Source organism: Alexandromys fortis, unplaced genomic scaffold, assembly GCF_014885135.2.
Source record: "Alexandromys fortis isolate MF-2015 unplaced genomic scaffold, M_Fortis_MF-2015_v1.1 scaffold_80, whole genome shotgun sequence".
Lineage (NCBI taxonomy): Eukaryota > Metazoa > Chordata > Mammalia > Rodentia > Cricetidae > Alexandromys > Alexandromys fortis.
Genome location: NW_026068174.1, coordinates 5,454,671 through 5,480,346, shown reverse-complemented (window position 1 = coordinate 5,480,346; position 25,676 = coordinate 5,454,671). Strand labels below are relative to the sequence as shown.

Here is a 25,676-nt window from a genome sequence, read left to right as displayed (position 1 = left end):
GGGAGGAGGTGGAAACTTTTTTTTTCCTTTTCTCAATAAAAAAAATTAAAAAATTAAAAAAAATACATTAGTACCAAAGGGACAAATACTAAATGACTCTACTTGCAGGAATATCCAATCTGTAGCTCTATGGCTTCACAGGACAATATGTAGCTAAAGATGGCTATGAATGCAGTATAATACAGAACAAAAAACTTACTTAAAACATTTTTTTCCTAAAAAAAAAAAAAACCTTTTTTCTCAATATTTTTAAAAACTCAGTTGCACATCTTTCCAGCATGAACTCTATACATGACAATATACCACAGTGTCAAAGGTTAGAAATGCTTGGAAATGCCCCAATAGTTAATTTCATAAAAAACAGCAGAATTGTGGAAGCTAGCGGGTAGGTGCTTTAAAAAAAATTACTGTTGTTTTGGTGGTACTGGGGTGGTCATGTGAACAGATAGCAAGTACTTTATCACTAAACCAAATCTCATTCCATATTATGAGTACATGTCCCATGTTCCAAAATTAGAAATATTCTAGCGAAGGGTGTTGGTAATGGTTGAATGGCATGAATGTAAATAACACTACTGTGCCATCTACTTGAAAATGGTATAACATAGCAAATTTTGCTGCAAGTGCTTTGCCATAACTAAAAAACTATTAGTTTGTTTTTAAATTAACAAACCTCAGAATCCTAATTGTTTTTTGCTGTCTTGTTTTTCTAGACAGGGATTCTTATTTAGCCCTTGTGGTCCTAGAACTCACTTTGTAGACCAGGCTGGCCTCAAACTCACAGAGATCCACCTGCCCCTGCCTCCCAAATGCAATTACAAGTATGTGCCATCATTCCAGGCTCAGAATTCTAGATTTTAAAAGTACATTTTTTTATGAATCTGTAAATTACATAGACCAAACATAATCTAGAAATAAGAATACTGGCAAGATAAAACAACTAGTTCTCTTTTTCCTTTCTCAAATTATTACATATTATCTTTGGATAATTTTTTTAAAGATTTATTTATTATATACAGAGTGTTCTGTCTACATTACGCCTGCAAACCAGAAGAGGGCACCAGATCTCATTACAGATGGTTGTGAGCCACCATGTGGTTGCTGGGAATTGAACTCAGGACCTTAGGGACCTTTGAAAGATCAACCAATGCTTTTAACCTCTGAACCATTTCTCCAGCCCCTTCGGATAAATTTTTAAAACAGCCATGAAATATTTTCTAAATTGTTTTTAAATAAAATGTTATGTCCTATTAATTTACTGTCACATACATCTTAATTAGTATTTAGAAAACAAGATAAATACAGAATAATTATTAAACCACAGCTTAAAAAACTAAAAGCATAAGACATGGGTTAGGAGGCTTTTGATATGTTACTAATATTTTGATTATGGCTCTAAGTAATAGCTAAATGGGCCTCACCCATTTGTAAAAGAAGATTCACGGATGTGACGTGGGCAGGAGTCGGGAAATTTAAAAAGGGGCCAAGTGGAGGGCAAACAAAGAAGCTTTATAGAAGGGGGTGGGGAACTGGAAAGAGAAATACTAGGGCATAAGGGTACAAACTGACTGGAAGGGTAAAAACCGATCAAGAACAGGAAGATGAGTGGAAGGAGGGGAATCAACCACAATTAAGTATGTATAAAATTAGCATGAAGAAATCTGGGGTTTAGTACAGCAATGAAAAAGGTTTAAAAAAAGTGAATGAATGAACAAGCAAACAGGATAAAAGAAAAATCTACAAATGCATTTAGGATTGTATACCTTTACACATATCTATTTTAATTTTTTCTCCATTATTAAAAAATAGTATGTTTTCCCAACATTCCAAAAATATGTACATAATTAACTTACCTCAGTAGACTGCTTTCCACTATAAGACATTTTCTTGATGGCCACCACTTCATTAGTACGCACATCTCGAGCCTTAAAAAGAAACAAAGAAAGAACCATTGTGAAATAGAAACCAATTAGATTGAATCTGAGATGTTATTTCTTTGAGAGTAAAGGTGCTTGTAAACTAGTAATTCAAAAAATATCAAAATTAGCTTTAATGGCAGAAAAAATAAAGAAGAAACAGGAACCTAAAGAACTAATAACAATTCAAATCTACAGTTAAAAAAATTGTATTAGGGAATTTTATTAAGTAAAAGTAGCTTTTAGCGACTTGTCACATACGAAAGTCACTATATAAGATAATAGGTAAATCATCTACTTCACACTATAGTCATCATTTTACAATCCATATTGTAAACCTCAAATATATAACCAATTAAAAAACCAAAAAGCTAAGATGCAATAAAGTTCCTTTTAAAGAACACTTATAAAAAACATTATTGTATTTATATGCATAATGCATGTATATATTTGTGAATTTGTATGAGTCTTATGTGTCTACAGGTGAGAGGACAACTTTAGAGAATCAGTTGGTTCTCTTTCTACTGTGGGTCCAGTATATTAAATTCAGGTTGTCAAGATTGGTAGCAAGCACCTTTACTCACAAGTCCATCTTGCCAGCCCTTGTAGAACACTTTATTTAAAAATAAAAACATTAAAAAAAAAAAATACCCCACTGCCTTGTAAGCATGTGAACCTGAGTTTGATCCCTAGAACTCACCCTAAGAAAAAAACTGGGTATGGTAACATGGATTTGTAATCCCAGTACTAGAGACAACTAGTGTGGCCTACTTGGGTAGGCCCCAGCCTAAATGACCTTATTTCAAAAAACATAGTAAGAGACTAGAGATTGTTTAGTGGCTAAGAGTGCTTGGGGCTGGAGTTAAGTTTCCAGCCCCACATTAAGTGGCACACAATCACTTGTAACTCCAGTTCCAAGAGTCTAATGCAATCTTCAGGCCTCTAAAGACATCCACATAAAGGTTGATCTCTCTCTCTCTCTCTCTCTCTCTCTCTCTCTCTCTCTCTCTCTGTCTCACACACACTCACACACACACACACACACACACACACACACACACACGGCATGGGGGGAAGATGGGGTGTTTGTGTATCTTTTCAGATATATAAAAGGGAAGAAGAAATGTCTTATAAGAATGCAGTATGATCCTATATTTAAAACCCATTTAAGTTATATACCAATTTAATTCATAAATATAAGAAGGAAGACTATAAAATTTTATAGGGCATGGGGAAGTAGATACGGCTCGGAGTAAGTTATTTGCCACCAAATCTGGTAAACTAGATTTAATCCCTGAGACCTACATCCTAGAAAGAGAACAAACTCCTGGGAGTTGTTCTCTGACCTCAATGGCCCTTCTACAACAAAATAAATAAATGTAAGTATTTCTTAACCTAAATTTTGTATGACATCAACTATCAGGATAAAATATAAACTCAGGGGCTGGAGAGATGGCTTGGCAGTTAAGAGCACAGACTGTTCTTCCAGAGGACCCGGGGGTTCAATTCCCGGCAGCTCACAACTGTCTGTAAATCCACTTCCTGGGGATCTGACACCTCCACACCAAGACACATAAAATAAAGTTAAATAAATCATAAAAAAAATATTAAAATAAAATAAAATATAAAACTCAGGACTTGATACTAGAAAGACATTTCAGAATTCATATTTTGTTCCAGTTGTTTTGAGGCCAGGTTTCTCTATGCAGCCCTGGCTGTATTGGAGCTTGCTATATATAGGCCCCAAACTGAAGAGTCTCTGTCTCTGTCTCCTGAGTGCTGGAATTAAAGGTGTACACTACCCAATATAAACTTAAATGCTGAAAGTTTAGGAAGTATTACTTCCAAATCTCTCAACTATAAAGAAAGCCATCACTTACAAAACCAAAACTAGAGAAGTTAAGTGTTCAACATGACATATCATTTCTATAAGGCCTGGGGTCAATTTTTGTTTTTTGATTCTTGTTTTTCTACACTCTCTAAAAATTATAAGCTAGACTAGCCTTGAATTCACGAATATATCCTATTATGGCCTCATACTCAAAATGTTCCTCCCTCAGTTTCCTGAGTACTGCTACTGGGGAGTTTTTAACCATGGCTGAATTTACCCTATATCATCTTTACATATCACCCTCCTATCTGTTTTACTCACCTTCTCTAAGCAACAATATACTTCCTATGCCTCAAGATTTGTTTATTCTGGATATTTTATTTAAAAGGAACCACATGTGACCTTTTGTGATTACTTAAAAAAATATTTCAAGATTCATGACTAATGATATTGATTTTTTTTGTTGTTGTTTTGTTTTTTCAAACAGGATTTTTCTATAGCTTTGAAGCCTGTCTTGGAACTCTATAGACCAGGTTGATCTTGAACTCATGAAGATTCACCTGCCTCTGCCTCCCAAGTGCTGGAATAAAAAGTGTGTGCCACCAATGCCCAGCTAATATTCAACATTTTTTATAAGCTTATTGTCCATCTGCAATTTTCTTTGGAAAAAATTTTAATTCAAATATTCATGTTCTAAACTATGAATCTTTATTATTGAGTTCTTTATATATTCTAGACAGAGTCTACTTAAAATACTAAGCCAGAGACCTGAGAATGGGGCTGAAGATTGCTCAGTGGTTAAAAACATTGGTTGTTCCTCCAGAGGTCTTGAATTTGGTTATAATTACTCATACTGGGTGTTTCACAACCACCTGTTAGCTCTAGCTTCAGAGAATTCAGGCTCTCTTCTGGTGTCTGAAAATATCCTCACACTTGTGGCACACACAAATAAAATTTTTTAAATATTAATTTTTTTGTGGGGGGGGAGATAGGGTCTCATTATGCAGCCCTGGCTGGACTGGAACTCTCTAAGTAGATCAGGCTGGCTCAGATTCACACCTGTCTTTGACACCTGAGTGCTGAGATTAAAAGTGTCCAACTCCACATACAGCTTTAAAACAACAAAAACAACCAACACAGGTTGGGAATGGTTTGAAACCATCCTGATCCATACAATGATATTCAGGAAAGCCAGGGCTACAAAGAAAGACCCTGTCTAAACAACAGAACATGTTCAACATCAGTAAACTGAAAATGAAAACCACTCCACAACATTGAGACTGAATAACCAAAATATCAAGATAACAGGCATTTTCACAAAGGTAAAGAAATTAAGTCTTGTGGGGGGAGTGGGAGGGAAATGGGAAGATGGGAGGAGGTGGAAATTTTAAATAAATTAATTAATTAAAAAAAGAAATTAAGTTTTTAACTACTGGTGGGAATGAAAACAGCAGTTGCTGGGCTTCCAGTTAAATTATTCCTCAAAAATTTAAACATAGAAGTGTCATAGGTATCTGAAATTCTACCCTTAAAGCACATACATACTCAAAACTGAAAAATGGACTTGTGCTCTAACACAATATTCCAAAGTACAGCAATTTATATCAACTGGTTAGGTATTTTGAACTAAAATGCAGGCTCTGAACCTTGGTCTTTCTGACCTATGAAGGCTGTCTTCCTCTCTTTCTCACCTGGCTTTCTCTAAAAGTTTGAAATTGTATGCCGTTCTTAGTAGCATATTCTGTCTAGCTAGGACATGAATCATTTCTTTTGCCCAGCATATCTACAATGCATACTCTACCCACCCATAAGTGACTTAGTAGCATCTAAGATAGCTATATAGTTTTGCATTGGTTATTTAAGTCCTTGTGTTCGAACAATCAAAATTTACATAATAAAATTATCAAAATGTAATAATGAGATAATGGCAATCCTGACATGCCAAAAAGAAGAATGTTTCCTTTGAGGAAAAAATGAAAATAATCCAGGCACCTGAAAGAGAGAAGCAGATAGATCTCTGTAAGTGCAAGGCCAGCCTGATCTACACTGAAAGTTTCAGGGTAGCCAGGGCTTCACAGAGAAATCCTGTCTTAAAACAAAGTAACAAAAGGGAATGTAGAAGATGGCTCACTGGCAATAGCACTCACAACACAAAGTATTATAATGAGTGTAAAGAGGAGCAGAGTATGGATCCCCAGAAAACTAACACCATAATTACTGCGTAGATTTGATGGTCCAACTATAAGTCCAACTCTGGAAGGAGATAAGATCACTGGAGCAAGCTAGCTAACAAGAAGCCCTAAGAGTGAGCTCTGGATTAACCCTGCTTAGACAAATGAAATAAAAGAGAATCTAGGATGAATCCTAACATGCTGATGACATCCACGCCCACACTCATGTAAAAACATGCACCACATGAATACACACACACACACTTGTACACATGTGTGCATACACACACAAAATGGAAAAAGAAAAATATGATAAAGAAATTTCTAACTTGGGAGCTAGAGAGAAACATCAATAGATAAGAACTCTTACTACTCTTGTAAAACCCGGTTTGGTTCCCAGCAACCATCCACATCAAACAGCTTACAACCACCAGGTTGTATCCAGGTCCAGAGGATCTGATACCCTCTTCTGGCCTGAATGGGAGGAAGTGGCCAAAGGCCTTAAATTATAGCACTTGGAAAGCAGGGGCAGGCGGATCTCAGTGAGTTCAAGGTCAGTCTGGTCTAGAAAGTGGGTTCTAGGACAACCAGGACTCCCCCCTATCTTGGGGGAAAAAAAATCTCAGATGTGTGGTGGTGGTGTACACCTTTAATCCCAGCACTCAGAAGGCAGAAGCAGGCAGATCTCTGCAAGTTCAAAGTCAGCCTGGACTACATAGTAAGTTCTAGAACAGTCATGGCTATGTAAAGAGACCTTGATTCAAAAACAACAAAGTTATATTGATGCTGCTAAAACTCTATAGTAAGAACAAGATTTCTATTATAAAATTATAAAGGGAGCTAGAGAGATGACTCAGTGGTTAAGAGAACTAGCTATTCTTCCAGAGGATCTGGGTTCAATTTCCAGCACCCACACAGTAGCTCACAACTGTCTGTAACTCCAGTTCCAGGGGATCTGATACCCTCACACAGATACACACGGAGGCAAAACGCCAATACATATTTTAAAAAAAAATTATCAGGAAGTGAAATGTATGCTAGTTGCCATACCTCAAAATGCAAAAGTTATGGCCACAGGGCATGAAAAGTATTAAAGTATTTAGCTCAGACATTAAATTTTTTTTTCTTTTTTGGGGTTTTTCGAGACAGGGTTTCTCTGTAGCTTTGGAGCCTGTCCTGGAACTAGCTCTTGTAGATCAAGCTGGCTTCGAACACACAGAGATCCACCTGCCTCTACCTCCCAAGTCCTGAGATTAAAGGTGAGCGCCACCACCACCTGGCGAGACATTAAATTATAAGGTTCAGTATTATCTTCAGTTTTAAGTATGGGGAGGAAGATTCTAAACTATATACTCTGAGGACAAATGAAAGCTATATAGAGAAGTTTTAAATTTGTCTCTTCCTCAGAAGGTTCAGTAATTTTAGTCTATAAAGTGAACTGGTAATAGAGAAAAGGGGGAAGGGACAAAGCATACAAATTATTAATGTGTACATGCAGGAGCCATACACAAAGTAAAAAAAACTCAAAAGGCATATGGTTGACCTTGAAATAGCATACTGCCCTACAGAATGAGGGTCCTGAAGCTTCTGAGGATGATGACATCAAGCAGACTATGAGAGGCTAAAGAGACTACAGTAAGGTGAGCAAGACTGTCATATTAAGCTGTCAAGTCTTCTAAGGATAGCATCTCAGTGTCATTCCTGTGTCTGTAGAATAATTAACATAAATCTTGCCAGAAGATATATTTAGGGTGGTTTATTTTTATTCCCCTAAACTATTATCTTGGTAAAATATTTGGATTTTTGTCCTTGGTTGCAAGCAACCTCCAGAAGAGCTACATTGGTGAATAATAAGAGAGCCTTTTTTATTTACAGCAAACCACTTTCAACCACACCTGAGGTGTTTTGAGGAAAGAACATGGATAAGAACAGGATTGGAGGGAAGGATGGTTCTCAGGGAAACCAATCCTGAGTCAGAAAAGTGGAACTGGCATTACACACCCAATTCTCACCTTGGGAGAAAGGAAAGCAGCTGAAGGTAAAATTAATCACCAACAGCCAATAACTTACTAATCACCTTATGTAATGATTAACAACCCCAGAAGACTAGGGATGATGAGGAAGATGAGAGCAAACATCCAATGGCCAAGAAACTGACATACTCCATGTACACAAAAGCTCCTGTTACAAATAGGATTCTAGGGCTCAATCTTTTGTTGTATCATTTAAAATAAAATCTTAAAAGTTGCACTTAATTATATCCAAGGAAAGGGTTGAAGGATCCCAACTCCATAGTTAATCAAAATACAAGCTAGAGCTTTTAACTGGCATCTCAAAATAGGAGGCATTCTTATACGACTGGGCCTAGATTACATTATATCTCCAGGTAGTTTTGAAATAAGATTGAATTAGAGGACAACCAAGTGATGTCAGCTGCAAAAAGTCATTGCTTGCATAATGCATGTCGACATATGTGGTATAAAACGCAGTATGAGAGCAGGGATTGTTTTCTTAGCAAACTTCTTTTCTTTTTAACATCTTTTACTCCAACATCACTGACGTCAAACCTTTAACTCACAAAATATACTGCTCCAAAGCTCCCATGGCCAATTTCTCTTAGATCTGTGAAGAGCTTTTCCGGATCTTCTTTGAAGAAGAGCTCTGCAATTTCAGGGTCCTTTAGACTGCCTGCTCTGTTAGTTGATGGCATCCTGCTGAGCAGTCAGCTGTCTGATTCTAATTTTATACTGCTATCCCAATGCTTGGTTCATCTGTATGAATGAAGCCACGCTGACATAAACTAGGAAAAGAAAAAAGAAAAAGGAAAAGTTAAAAGTTGCTAAGAATAATTAAAAGATAATTTGTAGTTATTATCTATAAAATTATATCAGATCTACAATGTTAGGGAACAGTGCAATCTTCTATTGCATTATAAGCTCATCACAATCACCTATGGCACTTTTAAAGCACAGCATTCCACAACACAGTCCATTTCAATGTTAGGCGCAACTTTAAACCATGGGAAACTTTCTACTACTTAAATTATCCAATTCTGACAAAGTTAGAAGAAGAGACAATTAACAGACAATTAAAAACATACATAATAACCCACCAAAAGTAGCGACACATGCCTTTAAACCCAGCATTTGGGAGGCAGTGGCCTAAAGACCTCTGTGACTTCCAGATCAGCCAGGGCTACCTACTGAGACATAGTCTCATAACATAAACAAAACAGGTGCTGGAGAGATAACTCATTAGTCAAGTACATATACTGCTCTTCCAGATGACCTGCATTGATTAAGTACTGAGCAACTTAGAAAACTTCGAAAAAAACAGTAGATTCCTTGGAGGTTCTGCTACCAATTCCTTTCTATGAGATTATCTACTGCTTAAAGATGATTGTCATAATTGAGATAGGCTTAAGAACCTGGGTTCTGGGATAAAACTGGTGAATAGGGGTCTGGAGAGATGGTTGAGAGCACTGACTGCTCTTCCGGAGGTCCTGAATTCAATTCCCAGCACCCAGATGGTGGCTCACAACCACCTATATTGAGATCTGGTGCCCTCTTCTGGCCTAGAGGCATACATGCAGGCAGAATACTGCATGCATAAATAAATCTTTAAAAAAACTGGCTAAATACAAATCCCAACACTATTCAGATACTATCTCCTTTATTTTTAAAGTATAAAGAAAAAACCTACTTTATACTTTATAGTTATGAGGATTACATGAGTTACTGTGTGTAAGTTCAGACTACTACTCTACCATAGTAAGTACTATAACAAATGTCAGGGGTTTTTTTTTTTTTTTAGTTCACTTAATTTCAGGAATTAAAATTGGAGTGTATTTCATTAGACTTCTAGGGGGAAAAGTGCCATCCAATTCTTCCTATGCTTTTTTTTTATAACTTCTAAGCCAATCTCATTTTACTGAAATATTAGAATCAATTAAAAAGTTTAATTTCTAAGTTTTATGTGTATTTACATTTTGCCTGTGAGGCACTATACTGGGAATCAAACCTGCATCCCCTAGAAAAGCAGTAAGTATTCTAAAATGTTGAACCATCTCTCCAGCCCCAAAAGAACTTTAGTTCTTACCAGAAAATACATGTCTTTTGTATCTCACTGTAGCAACACCACACTGTAATAAAAAAGATGTGTGTATAGATATAGATGGAGGTGTGTGTGTGCATATATATATATACACACACACACATACATATATACATACATAAAATAAAGAAACTGTCTTGGCCTGTGATAGGGCAAAAGAATAGAGGTAGGACTCAATGCTGGGAGAAAGGAGGCGGAGTCAAGAAGAAGCCATGGAGCCACTGCTGGAGACAGATAGGCTAGAACCTTGCCATTAAGCCATGAGCCTCGTGGTAAAATATAAAATAATGAAAATGGCTTAAATTAGGATGTAAAAGCTAACCAATAAGAAGTTAGAGCTAATAAGCCAAGCAGTGATCTAATTAATACAGTTTCTATGTGGTTATTTTGGAAGTCTGGTCAGTCGGGAACTCACAAGAGGCCTCCTACAACAATGAAGAGTGTTAATTTGAGTCCTATTTTTTCTAACATATATGTAAAATGTGTGTGTATAAAAATAGAAAAAAAATTATGTACACACACATGGCCAAGGCATCTCAAACTCACGGCAGTCCTCTTGACTCAGTCTTCTGAGTCCTGGGGTTACAGGCAAGTACCATTATACCCCAATTCTAGTTCTAATAAACATTCAAAGCTAGTTGTAGCTGGGCGGTGGTGGCGCACGCCTTTAATCCCAGCACTCGGGAGGCAGAGGCAGGTGGATCTCTGTGAGTTCGAGGCCAGCCTGGTCTAGAAGAGCTAGTTCCAGGACAGGAACCAAAAAGGCTACAGAGAAACCCTGTCTCGAAAATTAAAAACAAAAAAAAGCTAGTTGTAGTACACATGCCTATACTTCCAGCACTCAGAAAGATGAGGACAGGAAGATACAGAGTTCATCCTTACTTACATAGCAAGCTTGAAGACACCACCACCAAACCACATATACAATCTTTTTCTTTTTTTCTTTCTGAGACAGGGTCTTACTGTAAAGTCCTAGGTGGCCTACAACTTGCTATGTAGATCAGACTGGCCTCAAACTCACAGAGATCTGTCTGCACCTGTCTCCCAAATGCTGGGATTATAATCTTCAAAAAGACTAGAAGAAGCTAGAGAGATGGGTTTAGTAATCAAGAGTCCATACTACTATAGCAGAGGACCTTAGTTCAGGTCCAACATCCATATCAGGTGGCTCGCAAATGGCTGTAACTCCAGTTCCAGACTTATCTGACATCCTTTTCTGGCTTCCACAGGTTCTTGCACACATGTGGTACACATATTCTCAACCATATAAATAAAATCTTTCTAAACTATTATTAACTTAATTCAAAAGTTTCAAATATGAGTTTTACAGTTAAATAACTTCAACATTTCCCTAACACAGCCAGGTATTTGACCAAATAAGCCAAAAGCAACAGAATTAGAAGATAATCAGAATATATTCAGTATTACTTAAAGAATGTTTCTTGAGTCAACAGTGATGATTTCACAGTATTTCATCTTTTATGAATCTTCAAACTTTCATAAAAGGGACATTATTGCCCCTAAGCAACTGATTATAAGGTCTATAAATTAAGATTCTGGCCTAGAATCTTGACAACAGCCAACTGAAGTCAAATGCTTGGTTCCTCAAGAGAAAAAAATGGAGTCTTTTATACACAAAATTGACAGAGAGTACTACCTACTGTATCTTTTTCTCAACATATGGATATATAAAGAAGCATGCATATTAATAATTACAATATTAAATACAAACAGAGACATTTATAAATGAAACAAATATACAAATAGTTAAAAGCATATGAAAATGGACATCATTTTTAATCACTTGAGAAATGCAAGCAAACCCATAAGAAGCCAACTTCACAATCACTAGGATGGCTATAAAGACAACTTCTAGGGTACATACTCAAAAGGCCTGAAAATAGGTATACTCAAGCATATTTAACAAATATATTTACAACAGCATCATTTATAATTGACAGGAGATTTAAAAAAAAAACAGCCTAAGATAGGCATGGTGATGTATGCCTTTAATTCCAGCACAGAGGCAGAGGCAGAAAGATCTCTGAGTTCAGTGCCATGCTGGTCTACATACTGAATTCTAAAATAGTCAGGACTACACAAAGAGAACCTGTTTCAATACAAACAAAAACAGTGTAAATGACCATCTATAGGTAAATTGAAAAACATAGACTATGGGGCTGAAGAGATGGCTCAGAGGTTAAGAGCACTGACCACTGACTGCTCTTTCAGAGGTCCTGAGTTCAATTCTCAGCAACCACATGGTGGCTCTTGCCCATCTTTAATGAGATCTGGTGCCCAGAACATGCATACATAACAAATAAATAAATCTTAAAAGAAAAAAGAAAAACATAGACTATTATTCAGTCATAAAAGAGATATAGCAGTCACATACTACAAAAAAGTTATATACAAAAAGTTACATATTGTGTGATTCTATTTAATATGAAATATCCAGAATAGGAAAACATAAGTAAAGGATGATGGTGAACACCTGTAATGCAGGTTGGAGGCAGAAGCAGGATTAGAGGTTCTGAGTCAGCCTGGCCTACACAGCAAGTTTGAGAACAGTGTGAATTTCATAAAACCTTGTCTCAAGGCAAAAAAAAAAAAAAGGGGGGGGGTTAGCCAGGCATGGTGGTACTCTTGGGGGACAAAAGAGGATCTGAGTAAGAGACCAACCTGGTCTACCGAGTGAGTTCCAGGATAGCAGGAGCTACAGAGAAACCCTGTCTCAAGGAAAAAACAAACAAAAGAAAACAACAAAAGGAGCTGAAGAGATAACTCAATGGTTTAGAGCACTGACTGCTCTTCAAGAGAACCCTGAACTCAATTCCCAGCACCACATGCTGATTCACAACTGCCTGTAATTCCAACTCCAGATGATCAGACACCTTTCTAGCTTCCTCAGACACAGCACACACATGTGGTACATAAACATACACACAGGCAAAACCTCCATACATATTAAAATGAAAGGATAAAATTAGAGGAAAAATAAGGACAAACTGACACAATATACAAATTGACAAATAAATGAAACAGAATGAAAGATTAGTGACTATTAGGAGAAGAGAACAGAGACAATAAGAAATCATTTGTGGCGGATCTCTGTGAGTTTGAGTCCAGCCTGGTCTACAAGAGCTAGTTCCAGGACAGGCTCCAAAACCACAGAGAAACCCTGTCTCGAAAAACCAAAAAAAAAAAAAAAAAAAAGAAAGAAAAAGAAATCACTTGTGCCCTCATGTTGAATCTGCAGTTAGAAAACGCTTTGGGGTGCTGGGGAGATGGCTCAGCAGTTAAGAGCAAGCACTAGCTGCTCTTTCAGGGAACCTGGTTCAATTCCCAGTATCCACATGGCAGCTTACAACTGTCTGTAACTCTAGTTCCAGGGGATCCAACATCCTCACACAGACATATGTGCAGGCAAAGTACCAGTGCACATACTTATTTAGAAAGAAAGAAAGAAAGAAAGAAAGAAAGAAAGAAAGAAAGAAAGAAAGAAAGAAGGAAGGAAGGAAGGAAGGAAGGAAGGAAGGAAGGAAGGAAGGAAGGAAGGAAGGAAGGAAGGAAGGAAAGAAAGAAAGAAAGAAAGAAAGAAAGAAAGAAAGAAAGAAAGAAAGAAAGAAAGAAAGAGAAAATGCTTTGGCTAAAAAAAGAAAGAAAATGCTTTGGCTGCACAACACTGTGAATAAACTAAATGTAAATACTTACTCGGGAACTGGGAATGCAGCTCAGCAGTAGTGAACACTGCCTAACAAGTGCAAAGCCCTGGATTCCATCCCAAACACAACAACCATTCAATTTAAAAGTGTACAAACACAGAGGAAGAAAGAAAGACGACTGAAGACAAGGTCTGAATCACATTAAGCATATGTATGTGTGTGTGTGCATTTATACATAGATATATAAGCTGTGTGTGTGTGTGTGTGTATATATATATATATAAAGAGAGAGAGAGAGAGAGAGAGAGAGAGAGAGAGAGAGAGAGAGAGAGAGAATGTGCACTAAATATATTTATAACCCTACACTGATGATCTCACTTCCCTAACCCTCCTCATCTCTTTCTTTCTTAGACAAAGTCACTAGCCCAGACTGGTCTCAAATTCCTTATTTAGCTAAGAATGACCTTGAACTTCCGAACTCCCTACCTCTATCTCTTCAGTACTAGGAATTACAGATATGTCCCACCACACCTTATTTACTCAATGCTGGAGATCTATTTATGACTAGTGCACACTAGCTACAAACTGAGCTAAATAGCCCCAGCCCATAAATGATAAGCTCTTCTTTGTTTAATATATAAATGTATGTGTGTGTCTGTTGTATGTATATGCAAGAGGAGAGGGGGCTATAGAGGCCAGAAGAAGGGATCAGATCCCCTTGTTGTGAGCTTCCTGATGTAGATTCTAAGAATCAAATTCAAGTCCTCTCAAACAACAGTTTTAACAATTGAGTCATTTCCCCAGCCCAATCTTTGTGTAGCCCTGGCTGTCCTAGAACTCACTCCAGGAGACCAGCCTGGCCTTGAACTCAGAGATCCTCCAGCATCTGCCTCCCAAAGGTATCATCAACGCCTGGCTCAAATTTTAAATTCTTAAAAGTTCAGTTTTTTGTTTTGTTTTGTGTTTTGTTTTTTGGCTCGTCAGCCGTCAATGAGGCAACATGGATCACCAGCAGCTCTAATTCGGCTACTGCCGCCTATGCTGAAACCGCCGTGGTCTGATCCGGAAATACAGGCTGAACACCAGTCTCCAGTATTTCCCGCAGTAATAAGCAAAGGCTTCATTAAGTTGGACTAAGCGACCTTGAATGGATTCTTCAAGACTCTACCCAGGGAAACAGATCAATGCCAGTCTTTGTACATAAGAATAAAAAAAGTGAAGACCTTCCAAAAAAAATTCTTAAAAGTTTATTTAGAGATAGAAATAGTGTTTCTGATTTCTCTTTTAAAAAACTCTCTTTTAAAAAAACTTATTTTGTGTATGAGTATTTTGCCTGCATGTAAGTATGCGCACCATGTGTGTGCCTGGTGCCCCTAGAGATCAGAAACACAGGAAAAATCCCCTGGAACTGGAGTTACATATAGTTGTGAGCTACTCTGCGGGTACTGGGAACCAAATCCAGATTCTCAGAAGAGCAGGCAATGCTCCTGACACTAACATCTCTGCAGCTGTTCTTCCACACTCATAGTTTCCCTTTGTTAAGCAAAGCACAGTAAATCTAAAAGTTCCTATCTAATCAGGATCATTACTATGAATAACAATGACATCTCTCACATCTCAACTATCTTTGAGCCTCAAGTATTTGTCATTTTTTGCAAGATCATAAAACAGTATTTTTTTCAGTAAGATACCTTGAGAATACGAACAAATTATGAATTCTCCCCCTGAAGAACTGCTCCTATGTACAACTTAACATATTGCATAAACCTCAAGAAGTTAACAGATCTACTATGACCCATATCAGAAATTTTTATTTAGCATGTTCAATAGTAATATTACTTCTATGATCCTTTCTGGTTCTAAGTTTTTGATTCTTCAGTATAACACAATGAAAATAAAGATTTTCAGACTCATGGAGCTGTGCTATACTTTTTGGTTTTTGTAGTTGCCCTAGTCCACTGCCAATTTCTCTATGACTGCTAGTTGCTATCCAAAGCTTTAAAGAATGTCAACGAGATTCTACTACTACATGACCTATGTGAGACACTAAACGAGAAATACATGATAACTGTTTTGATAAAGCTAAGATAAATAATTACACAAAAGAAATACATCTTATTAGGTACTACACTAGAACACCAAAATGAGTCCAAAAAAAATCTGAGAAAAACAAGAACAGAATAATTAGAGCACTGGGGAAAGTTTTGTTGATGAGTACCTGAACAGATAAACCAAGATTAAAATAAATAAATAAATAACATCAAAGGAGCACAAAAATGACACCATATACACAGGCAGAGAAGGTATTATAAGGTGTATTGGGCAGAAATGTTTAAAAAAAAATATGCCCGGCAGTGGTGTCATGTCTTTAATCCCAGTACTCGGGAGGTAGAGGCACATGAATTTCTGAGTTTGAGGCCAGCTTAGTCTACAGATCAAGATCCAGGACAGGCTCTGTAACTACTGGGAAACCCTGTCTTGAATGCCAAAATAAATAAGTAAAAACAACACCGGGTATGGTGGAGCCTGCCTTTAATCCCAGCACTCAGAAGGCAGAAGCAGGTGGATCTCTGTGAGTTCAAGACCAGCCTGGTCTACAGAGCTACTTCCAGGACAGGTTCCAAAGCTACACAGAGAAAACCTGCTTCAAAAAAACAAAAAGTAAGTAAAATAAAAAACACAAATCAGATTTTTATCACATTTCTGTTTTTATCATTTTCACACAATTTAGAAACAGAACAAAATAGAACTTCAAAGAATACAATATAGGGGCTGGAGAGATGGCTCAGTGGTTAAGAGCATTGCCTGCTCCTCCAAAGGTCCTGAGTTCAATTCCCAGCAACCACATGGTGGCTCACAACCATCTGTGATGAGATCTGGTGCCCTCTTCTGACATACATGGAAGGAATGTTGTACACATAATAAATAAATAAATCTAAAAAAAAAAAGAATAACAATATATAGCACAACACCTGAAGTCGTCTTCTGAGAACACACACACTACACTTGTACATACAACACAACAAACATACAAACACCATACATATAAAAACAACAAAAAATAAGGATTATAAATTTAATTTTTAAAAAAGAAATAGAGCTGGAGATATAACTTAGTATCAGAGGCTGGGAGTGGTGGTGTGCATTTATAATCACAGTGTTTGGGAGTCAGAGAAGTTTTAGGCTACACAGAGAATGTTGGAGGAAGAGAGAGGAATCTTACTCCCTGAGGAGTCATTCTTCCTAAACACCCTTTAACTCTTTCTTGACCTGTACTGCAACCATTCTCTGTACATGGCACCTCAACATCCATTCACCAACATGTTTCTCAGTTGTGATTTTGCTCCCCAGATAAGATCTGGCAACATTTGGAGACAAATTTCACCGCTAGAATGAGCAGACAAGGGCTTGCCACTGACAACATGAGCAGAATTCAGAGATATTATAAAATATGCTACAATGCACAATACAGATCTCTGTAACAGCCTGCCCTTTCCCAAATGTTGATGCTATGCTATGGTTGAGAAATTTTGTACTGCATGTATTTATTTCTATGTCTGGACCCTACTCAACTACTCAAATTAAGATGGTATCAGGTGTTACTTATTTCTGTCTCCTACAGAATTTAGTAAACAACACATTTAAAAACCTATGTTATAAATACAGATAAGCCTTAACTGAACCTGTTTTGATAACTACAGACCAGACAGTGCAGAGATTGTAGCATTCAGAACAAAAGAAAACATACACATAAGAGAAGATGGATGGCTCAGCTGATAAAAGCACTTGCTGCCAAGAGTGATGACCTTAGCTCAACCCCCAAGACCCACATAGTGGAAGAAGACAACCAACAGCTGCCCCAAGTTGTCCTAGTTGTCCTCTGACTTCCTCATGTGGGGCACACGGGTGCACACACAGACAAATAAGTGTAATAAAAAATGAGGAAACCAACCTATGTTTGGATTTTGTGTTTTCCTAGCACATGCCATTAAAAAGAAATCACAATTTATAACTGTCATCTCCAAAAAGTATTAATTTAAAACTGGTTTCTGTACTTATTACACCATAAGTAAATCAAGTGGCTTACAGACTTTTTTGTTTTAATTTTACAGAGTTTATTATTAAAAAGTTGTAGATAAATAAAAACATTACACACCAGAATTAACTAGAACCAAAGTCTATACACTCAATAAACTTTCTATACAGTTAGAACAGGCATTTGGAATGGAAGTTGTAGAGCTTCACATTAAACTTTATAATCTCAGTACTGAATATATTTTATGCACTTATCTACCATCAAAACAAAACAAAAAATCCAAAACAAATCTAAATGTAGAAAACCAATTAGTTTATGCTTCAAAGGAGAAAAAGGAGGTAGGCACAGTAGCCTACCTTCCGCCATAGAGGGTGTGATAGGAAGATTGAAGTGAGTTTGAGATCAGTCTAGATTACATCATGAGTTTCAGACTAGCCTGAATTGCAGTATGAGACCTCTCTCCCAGAAAGAAAGGGGAAAAAAGGATGTGGAAGAAATTTTCAAAAATACTTGAATGCTAACACAGTGCTAGCTGAATAAAGTGCAAAAGATGAGTACTAAAATCTGATCCTAATAAATTCCTAACCCTAAAAAGAAAAAATTTTGACCTCACTTAGTAATGCTGTTTCATCAACTTTTCTGAATTAATCTCTTTCTTGGTCTCAACAGGATTAAACTGGCAGAATCGATCCAACACAAACTACAAGGCCAGGCATTGTAGCATATGCTTGTAATTTCAGCACTTAAGAGGATCAGGAATTCAAAATCAGCCTTGTTTACATAGCAAATTCAAGGCTGCCACCCTACAATGACACCCGCTGTTCCCCTCACCCAGACTATTTAATGTGTATAAATATTTTGCCTGCATGTATGTATGGGTACCATATGCATGCCTGACACTCACAGAGGGCATAAGAGGTTGCCAGATCCCCTTGAAATGAAGTTATAGATTGTTCTAAGCTGCCATATTGGTGCTGGGAATCAAAGCCGTGTCCTATGCAAGAAGTAGTGCTCTTAAACCTTGAGCCATCTTCTCTAGCCCCAAATCTTTCTTAACAAACAAAAAACCTAGACTGATAATTACTTTTATAAAGGAATTAAAAGAAATCAAAACACAAGGTCTATAACATACAAGTACACTGAAAACCTTTTTTTTTTTTCAAGACAGGGTTTCTCTGTAGCTTTGGAGCCTGTCCTGGAACTAGCTCTTGCAGATCAGGCTGGCATCGAACTCACAGAGATCTACCTGCCTCTGCCTCCCAAATGCTGGGATTAAAGGCATGTGCCACCATGGCCGCCTCATACTGAAATCTTTAATACACTTAGTATATCAGTTATATTCATTATAAAAACTACATACCATAATTAATATTTGAACATTAAATCTATATTCTCAGGCAAAAAAAAATATTACTTTCTTAGTATGCTTCAAATAAAAAGTTTAACTGCTGAGCACAGTAGTGCATACCTCTAAGTTACAGCTACTTGAAAGCTGACGTAAAAGGATCACTTAGCCCAGAAGGTCATGACCAGCCTGAGTAATACAGCAGAACCTTGCAACAAGTGAAAAATTAAAAATAAATAAATAAATAAATAAATAAATAAATAAATAAAAACAAGGAAGCTAGAGTCTAGTTAGTAGAGTGATTACCTAGTATGTACAAAACCCTGGATTTGATGCCCAGTGCCACATAAATCAGAGAAGGTGGCACAAGGTGGTAATTCCAGCACTGGCTGCATAACAAATTTGAAGCTAGCCTTAGATACATGAGACCACATACCAAAAATACAAGTTTTCCCTTTTGAGGGTCAGGGAGACAGGAATATACTTCAGTAGCAGTAAACAAACTCATTTAAGAACAAGACCACAAATTCAATTTTCAGAAATACCAGAAAGTTTTCCCTACTAATTCTGCAGTATACAATACATTATACATTATACATAAGATGTGACACATATTCCCAGTATAAAAACCTCAGGAGTTAGCTGCTCCGTGGTGGTGTATGTCTTTAATCCCAGCACTCAGGAGGCAGAGGTAGACATTTATTTGTGAGTTTGAAGCCTGCCTAGTCTTCAGAGCAAGTTCCAGGACAGTTAAGGCTACACACAAAAACCATGTCTTGAAAAACCAAAAAAATCTCAGGAATTATTTGCAAAACTCTTTTAGAGTATTAACCCTCCCCAGGATCTCTTTGATAAAGTCCTTAATACCTACCAAAACTTAAGACCTAGGAAAGGTAAATATACCAATATGATGAGCAAGTAAGACTAGACACTGAAATCAGTAAAGATTTAAAGGTAGAGAATTACTGAAATAAAGGCAATACAAGCATTCTTCAAAGACATGCAATTAGAAGTAAAGGGGATCTAGAAGAGTTCTTGCCTAGCATGTGTAAGACTACTGTTTCCATACTCAGCTGGGATAGAATTCTAAACCAAAAGATAACAAGTTACCCAGAAAACCTTATGGCAAACAAATTTGCCTTAATAATGTTACCCCTTACTAATGTACCACACTGACATTTTTCATCACTTAATTGGTACTGTACTTACTAAATTGAGTCCACAACATTAATGATTCACAACCTAGAAAGTAATGACTTAGAGTAACTAACAATCATGAGAAGACCTTGGATTTCCATGAATATCTATATAAGTTGAAAATAAATTATTTAGAAGACTTAAAGAAAATCCATACAGGGGCTGAAGAGATGGCTCAGAGGTTAAGAGCACTGGCTCCTCTTTCAGAGGATCTGGGTTCAATTCCCAGCACCCACATGGCAGCTCACAACTGTCTGTAACTCCAGTCCCAGGGAATCTGACACCTTTATACCAACTCACATGAAATAAAGTTACATAAAATTATTTTAAAAAATCCATACAGGATAAGGACAGTATCTTTTTTGTTTTGTTTTGTTTTTCGAGACAGGGTTTCTTTGTGTTATCTCTGACTGTCCTAGAACTCACTCTGTAGACCAGGCTGACCTCGAACTCAGAGATCTACCTGCCTCTGCCTCCCTGAGTGCTGGGATTAAAGGCATGCACCATCCACTGCGGCTCATACAGGTTCCCACCACTTAGGACACTGAGACAGGACTGTTACAAATTCAATATAAGCCAGGGCTATACAGTGAATTCCAGGTCAGTCAGGGCTACAGAATGACACCATTTCAAAAAGAAAAGAAAAGAAAAGAAAATATATGGGGGCTGGAGAAATGGCTCAGGGGTCAAGAGCACTGCCTGCTCTTCCAGGACCAAGGTTCAATGCCCAGCACCCATATTTCAGCTCTCTAACTGTGTGTAACTCTAGCCCCAGGAGTTCCAACAGCTTCACACAAATACACACAACACATGCAGGCAAAACACCAATGCACATAAAAGGAAAAAGAAAAAAATGGCCTAAAGAGATGACTCAATCATTAACAGCATTTGTTTTTCTTTCAGAGGATTTAGGTTTAATTTCCAGCACCTACATGACAGCTCATGACATCTGTAACTCCAGTTTCAGGTGATCTGAGGCCCTTTTCCTGACTTCTGCAGGCACCGGGCATCAACATGACAAACAGACATGCATGCAAGCAAAATATGCATACACATAAAAACATAAAAAAATTACACACATATATACTAATTTGTCAAACTAATATATTCCATTAATATATTTTCAAGGTGAAGACACAACTACAAAGACTATCTAAATAAAAAAGCTTAGATGGACTGAAGAGATAACTCAGCAGTTAGAGTATTGGTGGCACTTCCAGAAGACCTGGGTTCGATTCCCAGCACCCACACTGAGTGGCTCACAACTCTGTATTAACTCCAATTCCAGAAAGGTCTAACGTGCTCTTTTGGTCTCTGAGGATACAGCATACATACGGTGCATATACATACATATACTCAGGAATAAACACAAGCACACAAAATGTATTTTAGGAGCAGGTGTTGGCAGCACACACCTTTAATCCCAAAAACTCGGGAGGCAGGGGCAGGCAGAGATCTTCAAGTTCAAGGCCAGCCTGGTCTCCAGAGTGAGTTTCAGTACAGCCAGAGCTACATAGAGAAACCCTGTCTCTAAAAAATTAAAATATTTTACAAACTATCCTCTTACCTTGCCTCCTCACCAATAAAGTAAACATAATAATTTTTAAGCTCAACTTTAAAATATGCCCATTTTACTATGATTGCTTCTGTCCCATTTATTACCTGATAATTATTTTATAGAAACTGAACTTTGCATGCCTTTCTAAATGTAATTCACCTGCCTTAAAATTATTTGATCAAAAAATTTAACAGGGACTAGAGGAATGACTCAGCAGTCAAGAGCACTTGCTGCTCTTGCAAATGACCTCAGTTCAGTTCCCAACACCCACTGGTAGCTCACAACCCATAACTCTAGTTCCAGAGATTTAATGTCCTATTCTGACTTCTGTGGGAACAAGGTACACATACGGTACACAGACATATGTATGCGCAGACAAAGTACTCATGCATTTAAATCTAAAAAGTAACAGAATAAAAAAAAATTTAAATGTATCAAAAGAAAAAATGGGGGTTGGAGAGATGACTCAGTGGTTAAGAGCATTGCCTGCTCTTCCAAAGGTCCTGAGTTCAATTCCCGGCAACCACATGGTGGCTCACAAACATCTGTAATGAGGTCTGGTGTCCTCTTCTGGCCTGCAGACATACACACAGCAGAATATTGTATACATAATAAATAAAATAAATGTTTTTTTACAAGAAAGAAAAAGAAAAAAAATGGCCTTTCTTTACTTAGATAAGTCAGGGAACTGTTAAATGCAGTTACATTTAAATAATAGCTTTGCTGAGTATGATGGTGCACACCCAGTAATCCAGCCCCTGGGAAGTCCAGTCTGGACAGCATAGTAGAAAGCAACAAGAGCTGGAGAAGTACTGATGTACTTCAGTCAGTAGAGTGCCTAGCATTTACATAGCTCTGGAATCAACCCCCAGCACCACAAAAAAGATATAGTGGAACATGCCTATCATCCCAGCACTGGGGGGTGCAGCAGGAAGACGAGAAATTCATAGTCATCCTCAGCTACACAAGCTCACAGCCAACCTGGCTACATAAACCCTGACTTGATAAATAAATGCCTAACACATAACTGATGCTTGTTTTGAAATGGAGTTTCCTTATGTTGCCCAGAATGGCCTAGAGCCATCTGGGCTCAAGAGATCCTGCTACCAAGGTCTCCCAAATAGTAAATTGACATTTTTAAAAGAATAGCATACCTAGCTAGTAAGCATGGTACTTAGTAATATATACTTTTATTTAGAGGCAAAGTTTATATTTTAAAAAACTCTTCCAGCTTTTAATTTTGTCACTATTTAGACTATAATTCAGAAACAACAAAAATCTGCTTCTAGCACAAATGGAAGAGACGGATACTGATACAAAGAATTGTTACCAAATAATGACAAAAACATCTCAAACAGAACTGTTCCTAGTAGCTAGCTAGGAATTGTTGATTTTTAGAAGAAATGAGACACTGTTAACAAAAGTAAACATCAAATTTTATCACTTAAAAAAAAAATCAGTATTTTAACCCAGCAATGGAATAAAATCAAACACTAAAAGTTTTTATCTTCTCACTTACATTTTATAACAGGAAACCCTGAATATATTTTTTTAAAAATCCAGCCATGAATAAGTTCAGAAACCTAAAAGGCAGATAGATGCACATATGTTGACACTTTATTTAATGGGACAGTCCCAATTTTATATAGGATTCAACTACATAAATTTGACTTTTTTTTTAAGAGACTAATTCATATATGATTCTGAACTGAACAGCAGCCCTTAGCCAAAAAGCTTCTAATTTCTAAATGGTTAAGTTAGAAAAAATTAAGTTTGCTGTTATAACAGACTACTGATAACCAAAGGGATAGGAGTGATAAACAAACCTATTTTAAAACATAAATCAGCCACTTATATGGGATGTCTTTCTGTATATGTGTTGCATTTATTGATTGATGAATAAAGCTATTTCACACAATGGCTCAGCAGAGTAAAGCCAGGCGGGAAATCCGAACAGAGATATATAGAGAGAAAGCAGGCAGAGTCAGAGATGCCCAAGAAGCAAAATGTGAGGTAACAAACCACAAGCCTCGGGCTGGAGAGATGGCTCAGAGGTTAAGAGCATTGCCTGTTCTTCCAAAGGTCCTGAGTTCAATTCCCAGCAACCACATGGTGGCTCACAACCATCTGTAATGAGGTCTGGTGCCCTCTTCTAGCCTGAAGGCATACACACAGACAGAATATTGTATATATAATAAATAAATATTTAAAAAAAAAGCCACAAGCCTCATGGTAAGATATAAAAGACTAGAAATGGGTTATGATGTAAGATGTAAAAGGAATATGCCTGAGACATTGGCAGTGTTGTAATTATAGCTTTTGTGTGATTATTCGGATCTGAGCAACCAGCAAATGAAAGCACAGTTTCTAGATAACATGAAGAACACAATCTTAACTCTAGTTCCAATGTCAACATAACTGACCCCTATAAAACTTACAGTGTTTACTAAGTATTCATGTCTACTGGTTGCATTTGCTATGTGGGCCAGACAAAGATTCATACGCCTCTACTTCCCAACTGCTGGGATTAAAGATGCGCTCCACTATGCTCAAGTAGAACCAGCAAATTCTTAAATTATCTTTTATGGCTAGTAAAGAGCATTCAATCTTAGCTTGTGTGGTAGTCAATGCCTGTGATCCCAAAATCCAAAGGTAAGAACAATAGGAACACTGAGTTCAAGGACCACATCTCTATAGGCTACTATGCAATACAGCATGACCCAGACTAAAAAATATTATTAATTAATTAAAATAAAATAGTGCTGGAAAGATAGTGCTAGCAGTTAACATCTGCTGTTGTTATTATTATTATAATTTTTGTTGTTGTTGTTTTTCAAGACAGGGTTTCTCTGTAACTTTGGAGCCTGTCTTGGAACTAGCTCTTGCAGACCAGGCTGGCCTTGAACTCACAGAGACGTGCCTGCCTCTGCCTCCTGAGTGCTGGGATCAAAGGCGTGTGCCACCACCTCCTGGCTTTGCTGTTATTGGAGAGGATCAAGGATCAGTTCTCAACAACTACATGGTAGCTCCTGTTCCAGGGGATATGATGGCCTTCTACTGGACTCTTTGGGCAGCAGAATACATATTAGAAAGAGAAAGACAGAGAGATAAAGGGAGAGAGGGAGAAAGAATTGTGAATGAGCACTCAAGAGTGAACAAAGAAGAAGATGCGGCAGACACCTTTAATCCCAGCACTTGGGAGGCAGAGGCAAGTAGATCTCTGAATTTGAGGTTAACCTGGTCTACAGAGTAAGTTTCAGGACAGCCAAAGCTACATAGAGAAGCCCTGTCTCAAAAATACTATGTATACAACATCCCTTCCATGTATGCGTGCAGGCCAGAAGAGGGCACCAGATCTCACAGATGGCTGTGAGCCACCATGTGGTTGCTGGGAATTGAACTCAGGATCTCTGGAAGAGCAGTCAGTGCTCTTAACCTCTGAGCCATCTCTCCAATCCCTAGAAATAATTTTTTTAAAAAGAGTAAGCATCAAATTTTTCAAGCATCCTATAATTAGTATGTTTGTTATTGGTAGAATGGCATCATAATATAGGACTAAATACCACTATATGCTTCCATATATAGATTTTTTTTTTAAACGACAGGGTCTTATGTAGCCCAGGCAAGACTTAAACTTAATCTGTAGTCAAGAAGGATCTTTAGGGGCTGGAGAGATGGCTCAGTGGTTAAGAGCATTGCCTGCTCTTCCAAAGGTCCTGAGTTCAATTCCCAGCAACCACATGGTGGCTCACAACCATCTGTAAAGAGGTCTGGCGCCCTCTTCTGGCCGTCAGACATACACACAGACAGAATATTGTATACATAATAAATAAATAAATATTAA

The 25,676-nt window shown here is 37.5% G+C and overlaps 1 protein-coding gene across 1 annotated transcript in view; it reads right to left on the bottom strand.

Annotated features, from left to right (window-relative positions):
- Nucleotides 1-25,676, bottom strand: part of Taok1 (TAO kinase 1) — an 84,305-nt gene that overhangs the window by 53,208 nt on the left and 5,421 nt on the right. Inside the window, exons 2-3 of the mRNA XM_050128605.1 lie at nucleotides 8,497-8,718; nucleotides 1,854-1,925 (exon numbers count right to left, since the gene is read on the bottom strand). Of these exons, the coding sequence (XP_049984562.1) occupies nucleotides 1,854-1,925; nucleotides 8,497-8,628 (204 nt within the window). The 5' untranslated portion in view covers nucleotides 8,629-8,718. The remainder of the gene's footprint in view (nucleotides 1-1,853; nucleotides 1,926-8,496; nucleotides 8,719-25,676) is intronic.